Source organism: Enhydra lutris, unplaced genomic scaffold (assembly GCF_002288905.1).
Source record: "Enhydra lutris kenyoni isolate GAN:26980312 unplaced genomic scaffold, ASM228890v2 scaffoldscaffold7, whole genome shotgun sequence".
NCBI lineage: Eukaryota > Metazoa > Chordata > Mammalia > Carnivora > Mustelidae > Enhydra > Enhydra lutris.
This window is the reverse complement of record NW_019154091.1, coordinates 36,782,545-36,797,901: the sequence shown is the minus strand read 5'-3', so window position 1 is coordinate 36,797,901 and position 15,357 is coordinate 36,782,545. Positions and strand designations below refer to the sequence as shown.

The 15,357-nt window shown below is 36.2% G+C and overlaps 1 protein-coding gene across 1 annotated transcript; it reads right to left on the bottom strand.

Annotated features, from left to right (window-relative positions):
* Positions 1–415: 415 nt before the first annotated feature.
* Positions 416–7,508, bottom strand: LOC111142326 (C-type lectin domain family 1 member B). Its single transcript, XM_022495367.1, has 6 exons — positions 7,319–7,508; positions 6,614–6,712; positions 5,472–5,591; positions 5,166–5,317; positions 2,400–2,506; positions 416–560 (listed from the first exon to the last, which is right to left on the bottom strand). The coding sequence occupies exons 1-6, from the start codon at positions 7,380–7,382 to the stop codon at positions 416–418; spliced, it is 687 nt and encodes a 228-aa protein (XP_022351075.1). The 5' UTR covers positions 7,383–7,508.
* Between the last annotated feature and the right edge of the window lie 7,849 nt (positions 7,509–15,357).

Genomic DNA, 15,357 nt, shown 5'->3' with positions numbered 1-15,357 from the left:
TTTCCACTGCTTTATGCTGTCTTTCAGACTTAGATATTTTGCACAACTTAAGTCCTAGCCTTTCCTATTTCAATTTAAAGTGTATATGTTTATGTCTAAAGATGTGGTGAATCATACCATGTTGAGATAATTAGGAATGGAAATCACGAAGAAAGTCCATGGAAACAGAAGAATTGAGAACAAATGATCAACTCACAGACAGAATTCTGGATATATAAAGAAGGGATGAAATCATCCCTTAGTAAAAGGGGATATATAAAGAAAAGATGAGGTGGTATTGGTAGAAAAGATAATATAAAGATGACTCTAAGGGGAATAAAGGGAAAAATAAGCAATTTTATGGCTAGTGAGTCCACCCAGATCTTTCATTGTATAATCAAGAACTTGTCTGTGACATCTCGCCCATCTCTTTGCATTAAAGTAGTGTGTCCACATTCACCATGCCTGCGTTCCTCTCACACATCAAATGATGCTTGTTCTTACAGAAGGTAGGGTAAATTTTCCCATCATAAAAATAAGCACAATTCATATTTTCTCTTTCATTTCCAGAAAGCTCAAACCTGTGAATGGAAAAGGTAGAATGAGTTCCTCTAAAAGCTATATAAGTAGTCAACAATTCAACTCTGTATGAAAGTACTTTGTCCACAAAGTGGAAATACAAAGCATGGGGATAAAAGTAAAAGACAATGGTCAGATCCTTGAGAAATTTTCAGTATGCTTGTGAATATGAAGTACGTACATCTGCTTAAGTCAATAGCTATTCAGTGCAGCTTTGACTAAGCAAAAGGTGAGCAGTAAGAACAGTAGGAGGGAGAGAGAGATGGATGGGGTCTGAAATGACAGGAAAGGCTTTTATCTTTTCATCTTTGCATAGAAGATCACACTTTGGTTATATCTTGAAAGAAGGGTAGGATTTAGGTAAACAGAGAGGAGACAGGAGAGCCCTGTAGGGCAAATAGCTGCACAAAGATGAAATAAGCTCAAGGAAAAGTAAGTTGATTAAATAATTTTGAAATGAAGATTTATGTTGTAGGGTAACAGAAATAAGGCAGCACCGTCTATTGTAATCGCCTATTAACTTGTCTATATGCCCAGCTGTGCTGCTTATGACAAGGGAACAAAGAATGTATAGATCTAACTTATTTGCCAAATATCTATGGGATACCAACTACATGCCAAAGTTGTTGTGTGTGCCAGTATGGGTAGAGTAAACAGACACATGGTCCCTTCTACTGGGGAACTTACATCATAGTAAGAGGATATTGGTAAGAAGCCAATAAATAGAAAATTTCAGAGAGTGGTAAGAGTTAGGAAGAAATGAAATGGTGTGATAATGGACTTGAGTGGATGTGGGTGGAAGGAACCTAATTTTGTTTGGGTAATTAAGGTTGACCTCATTGGGGAAGTGATGTTTAAACAGACATGTGAGTCACAAGGGGGAGCCCATCATGGAGTCTGGACATGGAGCATTCTAGAAGAAAACAGTAAGTATAAAAGCCCTAAGACAACAAAACAAGTTTTATTTGTTGAAAGCATAGAGTTTTCCCAGTTTGCCTGCAATATTGTGAAGGAGGCAGCAAATGATAAGAGATAAAGCTCAAGATCTATGAAGAAGTTTGCTTATACTTGCAGTATCCTTTGCTCCTACGCACAGTAAACATTTAAGTATCTGTTGAAAAAAATGAATTAAAAATTTAAGTAATGATCAGATCATACAAGTTGTGTTTATCAGTTTTAATTTTAACTGGAGAGACCTTACAGTTTTGATATACAAGATGACCAAAGGTCTTGAGATTGGAGATTGGAAACCCACACTAAATAACTCTTACTGTAATGCCTCCTTTGCCTGGATTATCTGTAGAAGGATGGAGCATTGTGATATGAATACTAGAACCACCTTGTGAATGATGGTGTGCCTGAATCTTGGAGACCCCTGGGGAGGAAAAGTAGGTAAAATGATACTGAAAAGTGAAAAGAATCCTCAACGCAATCACTTTCAACCATAAAATAACAAGAATGATCATTTTGTTCTAAAAATATGTGAAGGGAGTCAGATCAAGTCACACACACACACACACACACACACACACACACACACACACACATACTCCAATGGTAAATTTGAGGGTAGAAATGAATGGGGAAAAATACCAGAACAGAGGTGGATTGTGACTTAGATAAAGAGCATAGGAATGGGAGGGTAAGTACAGTAGAATTGTCTTATTACCAGGGTTCACTTATTAGGAGTAGGGTGTCAGTGAGTGCTGCTGCTTTTATAGCACACAGTAGGTCATGGAGCCACCTCCAACTTTTAAGTAGCTCGCTTTCAAGAAGGTAGAGGATCTCAAGAATAAAAGTCTGCTCATTGTGCCTTGTATTCTGAATGTCCATTGACTTACACATTTTTGGAGGGCACAGAGCCATCTTCCCACATCCAGACCTCAGTAGAGTTCTTGCGGGACAATCCAACCCAACGAATTAATCCAGTCCTGGACTTCATGTATTCCTATTGCAAATACAGACAAATATAATGGTCAACCTGCTTGCACAATTCTTGTAACGATGTAAAGACATTCATGGTAAGACCCTGAACAACAACAAGTTAGATGTATGTCTATGTGAATGTTAATTAATTATATTTAATATTTAGAATTGTGCCAAGTTCACTTGTTTTAGAATAAAAAATTGCTTGTAGAATACAGAAAAAATGTTTACAGAATGCAGATATTGTAACCTTTCTTTATGTTTATCTTCCATTGACTGAAGACTAGAGTTTCAAATGGAGTACCAAATATGGCTCTTAAATAAGATAATGGTGAATGACTAGAGAAGGAAAATAAAGAAAGAAATATATTGTTGGTGAAACATTATTACTCCCTACATTTAACTTCTACTTGCTTTGGATTCTTGTTCAACTTAGTTCTGTAGTAGCCTACAATATTTACATTGTAAATATTAATTTGTTTTGGTTGATTGAGTAAAAGGAATTATATGATGTCATTCTCAAAGGGATTACAAACAGCATTTGCTTTTCCTAATTTACATTTTTTAATTTAGGAATTATCACTATTTACTATATGATACATTATATCCATTTGTTTTGTTTATTGCCTCTTTCTCCAAGTAGAACATAAGCTCCTGAGGTTAGGGACTGCTGTCTGTTTTATTAACTGCAGAGGTTCAGATTCTGGAATAGTTCCAGGGCATATTTGGCAAATTAATGGAGAAATCAATCAGTCAATCAATCAATTCATGGGTAACAAAATTAAAAAGAGTCAAATAGTCATATACTCTCATATCTCCCAGAAAAACAGATAGGTGAGAGTGCATTCTTGGCAAATAAAAAAATGACTCAAGCTTCTTAACAGAAGTGAAACACAGAGTAAGAGATAACGTGTGAAAGTGATTTTTGACTGCTTATTTATTTATTGTAATTTTTTAAAGATTTTATTTATTTAAGAGAAAGAGATAGTGAGAGAGAGCATGAGCAGGGGTGAGGGGACAGAGGGAGACTTCCCTCTGAACAGGGAGCCCTACATGGAACTCTATTCCAGGACCCTAGGCTCATGATTTGAACTAAAGGAAGATACTTAACCAACCAAAAAACCCAGGCGCCCCTTATTTATTTATATTTTTAAAGATTTATCTATGTATTTTAGATTGAGAGAGAGAGCATGTGATCAGGGGGTGGGCAGAGGGAAAGAATCTCAAGCAGATCACCGCTGAGCATGGAGCCCAAAATGGGGCTCAATCCCAGGACCCTGAGATCACAACCTGAGCTGAAACCAAGTCAGATGCTTAACTGGCTGAGCCACTCAAGCACCCCATTGCTTGTTTTTTTAAAGCGTGAGCTACCCCTTTCTGTTAACTCCTGTTCCATTCTTTAAGATACATCCACATGCCATACTTCACTATACGAAGTATATTCTCCCTGAAATTCAACTATTCTTTGTTTCTCAAAAATGACAGTACTTCCTCTCTCATGTATAAACCTCCAACCTGGTATCAGTTTAGAGTACCAAGATTCAAGACATATTTGTATACTTCCATTTAGCCTCTTGTTATTGAAATTGAGATTTTAGGACACTCTTATTTTGCCTGATTGGAAAGAAAGTTAATTTACTTACCTGAATATCTTCTCTATGAGTTTGAGTCCACAAAAGCAGTTAGTGAGTGGTACAGCAGTTAGAATAACAAGGCAACAAATGATCATGAGTGTCAAGGGAATGATCTCCTCATGTCTGGTCCATTACTGTGGACTTCATCTCAGGAAAAGTATAATCAGTTTTGTTAATCAATTATAGCAGTTCTGTAGAATATGACTGGCTTGACTATTTGAGTTCAATTTAATGTCTGCACACAGCCCAAACCAGATCTTCTACTTGCTTTTATTTTTAATATACAGAATCTGAATAAATACCATATTGGAAGTTGTAGGTTAAGCACCATAAATAATTTCTGCTTTTTAAAAAATGTTTTAATAAATCTATTATTTGGCAGAAGGGAGACTCCAAGGCTTGGTTTCTGGTTTGTTCCCAGGATTCACAAAAAAGAGAAAGGCTATATTAAATAATAAAGGGAGAGTGCATAAGTGGATGTGAACATATTTTGTTTCAAAGTAGAGCCTTTGTTAGAGGAAATGTGGAGCCTGTTTAAGAGGAAAATGTGGAAGAGGAGACATGTTTAGTAGAAAAATTTCAACTGAAATCCTGCGTGTTTCACAAATGAGATTATTCCCAAAACTATGGAAGAGCCTATGAAAAGGTGAAGTCTGCATCATCATTTGTTCAAGTTCAATTGTTCAACAATTTAGCAGGAACTAAGGACTCATGTAATATTGGGATGACAATGCTATTTATATTTTACAATGTTAGAGTTTCTTTGTACTTTCAGATCCTTTTATGGATTAGTAAATGCAATCAAGGAAACTGAGAAAAGTGAAATGACTTGTCACAGAGATAATACCTGAACTCTCAGTCTCATTAGTTCATGTTAACCCTTTCTATTCTTAAATGTGGTCATTTCTACTGGGCTTGATAAGGCTCTCAGATTAGCACAGGCTGGAAGACAAGAGAAAAAATATACATATATACTTTTTAAAGTCGAATGTTTCACTTAAGATTCTTCTTATGACTCGAGTATACGTGACATAGGAATCTCCTTACCAGAACGTTCTGACTGGCAATTTTCAGCAAAGTAGCATTCATGTTAATACAGAACTGCTTACTCTCTTCCCATGTCAAGTTGCGCCTGAAGAATCCATAGCAGCTATCTCCATAATATCTCCAGTTTCTGTCACATGGGCTGCATTTATGGCCTTAAGGTGAAACCAAGCAGAGGAATCCATACTTTTTACTTTCACTTTCCCCATAATCAGTGTCTTCTGCAGATCTCCAGATTCCCTACAGATAACATCACAGAACTACTCCAGGGGGGGAGGGGAGATGAAGAGGTTACAAAACCATACTTACTGACACTGTTCTTTTGTTCCAATTGTTTTATTAAATATTGACAGAACTTCTTTGCTACTTGGTGCAGAGTTCCTGAGACATTTTTATTCTCCACTTGTTGGTGGTTTAGCTCTCTGACAGCTAGGTGTAAAAATTAGATAATAATTTGTAATCAGGATCGCATGGGTGATGCAAAGTCCTTTCAAAGATCTTTAATTTCAGTAGAACTGCCAATCTGGAAAGTGTTTACTAGATACACATGAGTAAATGAGTACTGCAAAGGGGTCTGGGTAAAGGAGGATATAAAGAACAAATTAAGAACTATGCAAAACTGACACCTGATGCTTATCCAAAAGAAGACATGAACTCTATGAAGAAGAAAATCACAAACAAGAAAAATGCCATGATCAAATTGCATGCCCAAAATGAATGTTTTGATATTCCTTTGAATATAGATTTCTAAGCAGATTTCAGAGGAGAATGACACCTGTTATTTTGTTTTTCATGTAATATCAAAATATCCATTTATTTAAAAAACACTAATTTCTTGTGCCCAAAATAGTATGATATTCAAGTGAATAAACAATGGTGAACAAAAGATTCCAAAATATCTTGTGAACAAATAAACAAGCACACAAACAGGCAACAGCTACATGGATGGTAATGTGATACTGCGGGCTTTTAGATTTATAAAAAGAAAATATATATAAATGAGATGGGATATGAATTGCTTCTGAGTGAAAGTAAGTGCATTCATTAAACAAAGTGAGAAGGAGGGCATTTTAGGAAGAGGGAATACAATGGAGAGAAATTTCAGGCAGGGAAAGAGGATCTATCTGTGAAACAGAAAAGTCCATGTTGGCTGGAACTGAAGATATGCAGGATAGAGAGAGAGAGAGAAAAAAAGAGAAGATAGTGTGAATCTAGATTAAGGGGGATCTTAAAGACCAGTTTAAAGTTCTTGAAATAATTTCACTTAAAGTGATTTGAATCAGAAGGAAAAGTCAGAGCTCTCCATTATTGAGAATATCTTGGCAGCCAAGTATAAGATGACTGAAGCAGCAACAAAGAGACACACAGTGACAATCAAGCTTAGTGGCATACACCAGGACTCAGGTTGTGCTTTCCTCAGAACAAATCTTTTGCAATGAGTCAATACTTACACATCATCCCCAGAGCCACCAGCCCAACAACTAACCCCATGCACAAGACCAGCAGAATCAAAGCCGTCACACGCCACAGAGGTGAGGAAGCAGGGTCAACTGTAGACATAGAATACAGATGTTAGGGGGAAGGCAGTATGGCGTAGCTATGGGGCAGTGTCACCCCTGCCCCCTGCCCTCTCAAGGCATTCTGAGTGATGTAAATAGCTTCATTGCCAGGTCTTGCTGGTGTTCCTTTGGGGATCATCAATAGAAAGTACAGCCCATTCCAATTCCACACATCGGTCCTTTTTCAATGGACTTTTCTCTGAGTCAAAACAGAGGTTTGTGTTTTGTGTCTTGTTTTGTGCCCAACCCCATAAACAATTGCTTTTATAAGCAACAAATGAAGAATCACACCTATTTGCCAACAACTGAGAAAATGAGGTTATAACACATTCTTTCCTCTTATTCTCTTGGTTTCTATTCTACCCAACATTAAACTGTATAAGCCTTAACATAAAGTTCTCTGCTTTCATCTCTTATTGCTTATATTCTAAATAAATCTGTCTGAGCCTAAGTAGGTATTACTCAAATTCTGTAGAGCAGGAAGGTCATCGGGAAAATAAAATAAAATGATACGTGCTATCACTAGTAGAAAAAGGAAAGTGGGGTTGACCTATTTCAATAATTAACTTCCAGATCCCTGGTTCTGTGTATTCTTACCTGAGGTGAGAGCTGGCTTTCGATTTTTAATATTTAAAGTGATGTATCCATCTTCGTCCAGCATGGCTTCCCTTGGACTGCAAGTGAGCTCAGGGTTCAATGACTTTGCAAAATTGCAGTGTCCACTCTTATAGATTTCAGTGCCTGCCAGTCCGTGTTCCTCCTCTTTCTGGTAAGGTGGAGTTATATGAGTTGGGGCACATATTTTTGGTCCTGTTTTGTTCTTGTTTTTTGGATCTTTTTTCTTCCAGGAAGCCCTTTCATAGCTGTTCAGAGATACATGGACCTTGAGCATAAAAATATAAAAATAATAACTTGCAGTAAAGGAGTAGATATCACATTTGTTTCCTGTTTTCTTATCTTCAACTCTGAATGAAGGAATGTCTCCTTATTATATCCTTTCAAAGAACAAAAGTTCGTGCTTCATCTTAACCTTAGTGGAGTCTAAATAGTATTGTTTAAATGAACTGCTTTCTGACGAAAATTCGTGGATAAAACACGAGCAGATACATAGTCTGTTCCATTGTGAGGAGCACGTCTAATGTAATTTGATCAAAAATGACCTAGAGTAGATGTTTCAAGGTCTTGTGTTCGAAGATGCCATTCCTAATTATGATCTAGAATTCATCCAAATTCTTGCATCGTTCACAAATCATATTGTTTAAAAATTTGAGGACTCCACAGGAGGCAGACTTCATACTGCTTGGATTTAGGCATCAAATAAAAAACAATCAAATAAAGTGAAATAATATAGAATTAGTGATTACTGTCTTTCAGTAATGTTTTCACTTTAAAGTGAACATTCAGGAAGGGAAAAATCTTACATGAAATTGTGTAATTTCAAGTACAGTGGTGCTTCAAAGAAGAGCTATTTGTGGAAGGGACAGGTTCCTAGTGCCCTTCACACTGGAGTGTGACTATACTATAGTAACTATATGTAACTATAACTATAGTTAAACACATTTAACTATAAAATGGGTTTTCAAATTATTACTGCAGCTCACATTGAAAGGAATTAGAATAGCTAGAGAAGGCTAGCTGCTGTACTAATGAAGGATATTAGTGAGGGTGCTGTCTATTTTGTCATTGGGTAGCTTTTATATAGTTTTGGAGTAGATATGTATTTTTTATTTTTTTGTTAAACCTTTATGGCCAGAAAGTTACTTCTAAGTAACTTCTAGGCATTTTTATTATAAATAATCTTATTTTTATGGTTTCTTTAGTTAGTAGTGTCTTAGACTTTACTTTTCATTATAGAAATCACGTAAGTTGTCACAGCAGGTATTTTGATTACTAATGTTCCCTTTGGTACATCTCATACATATTTGTCCTTCTTTTCTGTTATCTCCTTCACTCTGAATTCTTTGTCAATTCACTTAAAATAATATTTCATCTTAAAATTTCTTGCCCTACACAACTCAAATAATTTTAAAAGTGAGGTAAAGTATAAACAAACAAACAAACATGAAAGGCATTGCCTGATTTAAGGAACCTAAACTTAGCATGATTTAAATATTTTCACTAAAAACCAATCATTGTTCAAAAACCCCACTTTTAATAAATATCAAATCTAATTAAAGTACTGAAAATCAAATAATCAAATTTCTTAAGCCCCACACCCATTTTTTTCACTGGGTTTTGTAGCTCAGGTAAAATATTCAGTGTTTCCCAGTCATAAGCAGGGTAAATCCAGATCTTTAGTCGATCATTAATCTACCTCTGCTTCCATCTGCATAATTTCTCATTCAATCAAAGTGGACTGTTAGCTCTTCCTAGCAGTGCATGCTAACCCCCATCTCCCAGCACAGCCTGGGAGTTATTCTAGTCCTCCCTTTCTGGCCCCCTTTATTCATACACCAAGTTCTGAGGCTTTTCTTCCACCTTTACTCCTCTGTTCCATGTTCTTCCTGTCACTATCTTACATCAGCTTTTTTTTCAGAAATCCTGAAAAAATAATTGTGACTTAGTCACAGAAAAGAATGTGGAGGGTTTAGTTCAAGTTAGTTTTTCAATCAACTTTTACTCATTTCTCTTAGTAACCAAATATGTAACTTCTGAAAATTTATAGTTAAATTAAATCAAATATGTAAGTGCAAGATCCATGGACATTTGGAAGCCTTTACAATTATTGTAAACATTTTCATGTTCAATTAGCAGATACTTTCAGGAGGTATGAAACATAATAGCTTGATTTGTTGTGGTTTCCACATTTCTAGGTCTTGGACAATTGGATGAGTTATCAAATATCCCATTTATTCTTCTTGCAAATAGCAAAGAATATGCTGGACTTACTTGATTCACGAATACTTAACATTGTACATTTAAGAAACCTATGCCTCAGATGATATTCCTTTCCTACCCATAGCTCAGCCTCGGGACTTTCTTTTTTTTTTTTTTTCCTTTTAATGATTGCAATGCATCACTGGGTTTTGGATATTTGATACACTAGTCGCAGGCTGAGGGTCTTATGTCCATATCTATGCTCCACAAAAATATATTTGCCTTTATTTGTAAGCCCCCAACTTGGCTTGGAGGTGTTAGGAAATATGCTGGTTGAGTACAGAGTCCCTCAGGGTCAAAGGAGTCCCTGATAACATTAGTCTTCGTTCTGTTTTCTTCCTCTACATAGGCTATAAATACAAGCTGAGTTACTCAGCAAAAATTAAGCAGAGAACTGCAGGAAAAAGAAAGAGAGATTATAAACTTTTCTTTTTCCTTTTCCAAAATCCAGAGGCTTTGCTAGATACCACTTTTTTTTTTTTCTTAAGAGAGCTCTTCTGCCAACATGGGGCTCAAACTCACAACCCCAAGATCAAGAGTTATATGCTGTACCAACTGAACCAACCAGGTTCTACTTTGTTAGATATCTCTTACTCACCCTACAAGGTCTGTCATTGGTATGTTTGTATATTTTATTGCCCCTCTTTTCTTGGCTTAGTAAAGTATAACAGAAAAAGTCCTTATTGCAAATATTCTGATGAGTTTGAATTTGGAATAAAAATCTTTGGTTAGTATTTGAGAGATTAAGAGGCACTTAAATAAAACCATCTCTTTAATTTTAAAGCAAATATATTTTAACAATTTCAGACACTGAAATTGGCAGTGAATATTCATGGAGAAAGTCATGGTATTTTTCTTTATGGAGCAGTCTTAGATTTTAGCTATCTAATCTTGATTTGTTTGTACTTAGAACGACTTCCCAAATCCTACCATATGCCAGCCCACATTCCTGTCCCTCTTTATTTATTTATTTATTTATTTATTTATGAGAGCCGTTGCACAGAAGCAGGGAGAGGGGCAGAGGGGAAGGGAGAAGGAGAGAGTATCCCAGCAGACTGCACTGAGGACAGATACACACCTGGGGCTTGATCACATGACCCTAAGATCATGACCTGAGCCAAAATCAAGAGTCCAAGGCTTAAGCCACTGAGCCACCCATGCACCCTTCCTGTTCCTCTTTCTTGTTTCACTCTTTTCCATTACACTTAACTCTCTCTCTCTCTCTCTCCCTCTCTGTCTCACACACACACACACACACACACACACACACACACACACACACACACAGGTATTTTTGTCATGTATCCCCAAAGAATATATACCATGGTCTAAATTAGTGTCCAACATACAGTAACCATCCGGTAGATATTTGGTAAATGAGGGCATCGTCATCCTGATATTACACACGTAGAAAGGGAAGGTTAAGAAAGTTGGAGACATTTCTACGATCATACTGCTTGTAAAAAGCAGTACCATCTACCTAGTTTCCAAGTTCTTTCAACTACTTTATAAAGTCTTTCAAATTTGAGGATTGTCCAGACTCCATTATCTATGTTTATAGCTGAAGAATGAGTAAACACAAGACTCACAATGACAGGGTAGAGATTCAATAAGAAATCAGTGGAATTCATAACATTGTGGATAAGACTGTTCAATACATAATGAGGGCTAGTGGGTGTGTAAAAGAGAAAGACCAAAGGAAAATGATGTTGACTATTATGGATGCTTTAATAACGTCTCTTAACTGAAAAAAATATATAAAGGAAAGGAGAATTTTGTAACTGGTGATTTTTTTTTTTACAAACTTTCTTTTTCTTTTTTCTTTTCTTAAGTTTCAGAGGTAGAATTCAGTGATTTATACATAGCATATAACACCCAGTGCTCATTATGTCAAGTGCCCTCGTTGATGCCCATTACCCAGTTACCCCATCCTTCTGACCACCTCCCCATTTCCCATCTAAATCCTTCAGTTTGTTTCCTACAGTTAAGAGTCTCAGACTTTTTAAGGCACATCACTTTTATGCTAACCCTTAGATGTAACTATCAGTGATGTCCTGTTCTTTCTCAATCCTCTGCATTAATATTGTTGGTTCACCTCTGACTTACTAGCCTTCAACACACATACCAAACATCGTTTATCCTTGATAAAAACTAGAATTTCCTGTCATGAAAAAAAAGCATAATTCATATTTTCTCTTTCATTTCTGGAAAGCTTAAACATGTGGACTGAAAAGTGTCATGTTTTATTAAAAGTTCATGAGCTAGGGGCGCCTGGGTGGCTCAGTGGGTTAAAGCCTCTGCCTTCAGTTCAGGTCATGATCTCAGGGTCCTGGGATCGAGCCCCGCATCGGGCTCTCTGCTCAGCAGGGAGCCTGCTTCCCTCTCTCTCTCTCTCTCTCTGCCTGCCTCTCTGCCTACTTGTGATCTCTGTCTGTCAAATAAATAAATAAAATCTTTAAAAAAAAAAAAGAACTATAAAAGTTCATGAGCTAAACAATGAATAACTATCAGATGACAACTGTGGCAGAATGTTTTGTTACAGAGCAGAAAAAATAAAGGGGAAAATGTGTCAGACAGCATCTACCACAATGAGAAGTTTATCATACATGTGCATACAAAATATCTGTAAAGTTAAATAATAATCAAACAGAATATATAAGCCTTGAATTAAGATTTGAAGGAAAGGCAAAGATTACAGAAGAAGAGAGAGAAGAAAGGAATACTTTTTTTATCAGGTGGGGCAAACATCTGAACAAAGCTGTGAAAGTATGAACGAGTGTGGTGTGATCAAGGAAAGCAAAGTGATCAAGCATATTTGAACTGCGGATTCATGTTACAATATATTGGGATATAAAGTATTCATTAACAAGGAATCTTGGAACACTACATCAAAAACTAATGGTGTATGGTGACTAACATAACAAAACAAAAATTTTAAAAAATAAATAAAAAGTAAAGTCTTCTGTTAAAATCACTATAAAATGTACATTGCAAGGACCATGAATTAATCCATTATTTGAACAAACATTTCTTGATCACTTTTTGTGTCTCAAGCACTATTCTATTTCCTGGGATAACATGGTGAGAAAAACATACAAAAGCTGTGCTCTTATTGAGCTTATATTCTAGTGGAGGCTGGTGAACATAGATAGGAAAAAAGCAAAGGAAGAAAAAAGCAACATAATTTCAGATCATGATAAGTATTATGAAAAAAAAAAAAAAAGAAATAATAGAGCTTTACTGGAGAAGCTTGGGGCAGACCCAGGTTTTGTTCACTTCGCTGGACAACTAAATGTTGATCTGAGATTTAAGGTAATCAATATATATGCATGACCTTTTATTTTAATCGGGATATTTGATTTTCCTGATTGGATGAATACACATTTCAAAATAAGTCCTAGGGAAAAAAAGCCCCAAAACAAGAAATACCCCCAAATAAATTCTATCATGTGTTTATCCTCCAGCTCCACCTTGTGGTCATTTTTTTTCTTTCTGCGTTTATCTTTAGGTCTTTGATCCTTCTGGACTTAATCTTCATTTTCTCCATTCCTTTTTGTGAATTAATTTCCATTCTGCCCAATCGCTAGATATTTTGAAAGTACTTTGAAAGTGTTCTCTGGAATAGGCATGTAATATGTGGGCATGGAATGATCACAGAAGAAGGGAGTTAGAGGGTAACTTCTTATTGTGTAAACTCAGTATTTCTTTTAATGTATCTCGGACCAACAATAGCTCCATATTTAATACCTGCATTCCCTTATTTTTCACAATGAACAGTATTTTCTGGGGGATTTGATGTGAGAGCAGCATGAAAATTTGAAGCTTGAGTTTGGGGCTTAGGAAATATGCGAAGTTTTCATTTACTGAAATGGAGAGAAGCATAGAGTGAAACCACGGGGAAGGAGTTGTTTATTAATTTATTTTTTGATGTGTTACATTTAAAAACCCTATAGCATATGCAAATAAGTATGCCAAATCTTCAGTCAGATATTTGGGTCTGGTGATCACACCATGGCATGAATATATATATATATATATATATATATATATATATATATATATATATATATATTTGGAGATCCCTTACGCATGGCTGTCGCTCTAAGCCATGGATCTGAAAGAGCTCATCCAGGGATGAGTACAAACAGGACAGAGGACCGGGAACTCAACTCTGGGTCACAACAGCATTTTGGAGCCTGATAAAGAGAGCCAGCAAATCTGAGAGAGGATTAGGTAGTGAAGTAGGAAGAAAAACAAGATAATGGTGTCCTATAGAACAGGGTATTTTGGAGAAGAATTTTAAGTTAAAATAAATAATCAATTATATTAGATGCTTATAGGATGAGTAAAATGAATTTGGAGAAAGAGCCTCGGATGTGTTAATGAGGAGATTAATGGTGATTTAGGAGAAATGTCCTAAATTTGGTAGACGTCTACAAAAAGATATGATATTTGATAACATAACCTGCTAAAATGAGCTACAGAGATGCTGGAAATTTTTAAGGGAGGCAAGTATAAGCAGTGATTTCTAAATTAATAAAATTATAAGCTAAGAATATATAAAAAGACTTTTAGAATCATGGTAACAGGAAGTGCATAGAAAGTGCGACCAGTCCTTTTTCTTAGAGAAATTATTAGCAACTAGGTGAGATTCCTCATCACTGTTTTACCCATGTATGCTTTGGATAAGACTGTAAGAGGTTAAATGCTTTCTTAGGGAGCTTGAAGGTGAAAGAATTAGGGCAATGAAAATGAAAATTCAGTCTTTGCAAAATTTGGTGAAAGTGAAAAATGAGACAAAAAAATTCTGAGTTCTCATTTTCATAATCACGTATTCAATTTAACTTTTCCTCATGTTGATGGTCTCTGCTTTTACCTAAGTTATTAGAATAATAAACATCAACATAGATTTGTTAATTATTTCTACATCTTTGGCAGGGGAGTTTAATTGATTATGACTCAGAGCCTCCACTTTTTTTTTTTTTTTTTGATTGAACACACATCAGTTTGGGAAAAAATAGAAATGAGAAATAAATGTATATTTATGTTTTTAGAAATCATACATAAATATTATTGAAGAATTGCTATTTTTACATTGTTTTTCTGCAACCTATTGGAAATTCATTCACACCTCTAAGACAAGGTGCAATTTATTCTGGAGAACTTCGACGAAGATAATCTTCACATACAGGAAGATCTTTGGAAGTTTCAGATCCGTCCTTCTGCCACCTGAAAACAAAAACCTACATCAAATCATCCCCCAGTGTAGTCATGCAATCGCCTTCTTACCCCAAAGGAAACTCTAAAAAAGATTCCTTAGTGCTTCTGCTCACATATAGCAGAGTTCTGTGTTAGTTTCCTGTTGCTGCTTTAGCAAATTCCACAAATATAGCAGCTTAAACAGCTCAATTTATGGCCTCAGAGTTCTGTGTGTTAGAAGTCTGACATGATCTCACAGAGGTATTATCAAGGCTGCGGGGGTGGGGGGTGGCAGCGTTTGTGTTCCTTTCTGGTGCTCTGTGGGAGTTTCCAATCCCTACCGTGCATCTTCCAGCCCACATTCCTTGGTTCCTGATCCTCTTCCTTCACCTTCAGCCAACAATATTGGAGCTCTCTGACTGAATCTAGGAAAGGTTCTCCACTTTGAGGGACTCGTGACTAAATTGGGCCCACCAGGTAGTGAAGGATAATTTCTTCATCCCAAGGTCTGCAATCTTCTCCCCATCTGCAATACCTTTGGCCATGTGAACTACCAGACT

Bases quoted from the DNA above. Each gene is read 5' to 3' on its own strand.
- LOC111142326 (XM_022495367.1), bottom strand. From the start codon at position 7,382: ATGCTGGACGAAGATGGATACATCACTTTAAATATTAAAAATCGAAAG. The intron at 6,713-7,318 runs GTAAGAATACAC...CTATGTCTACAG, and splicing joins AAAGCCAGCTCTCACCTCAG to TTGACCCTGCTTCCTCACCT. The intron at 561-2,399 runs GTAAGTCAATGG...TTCCATTCACAG, and splicing joins TCTGTGCCCTCCAAAAATGT to GTTTGAGCTTTCTGGAAATG.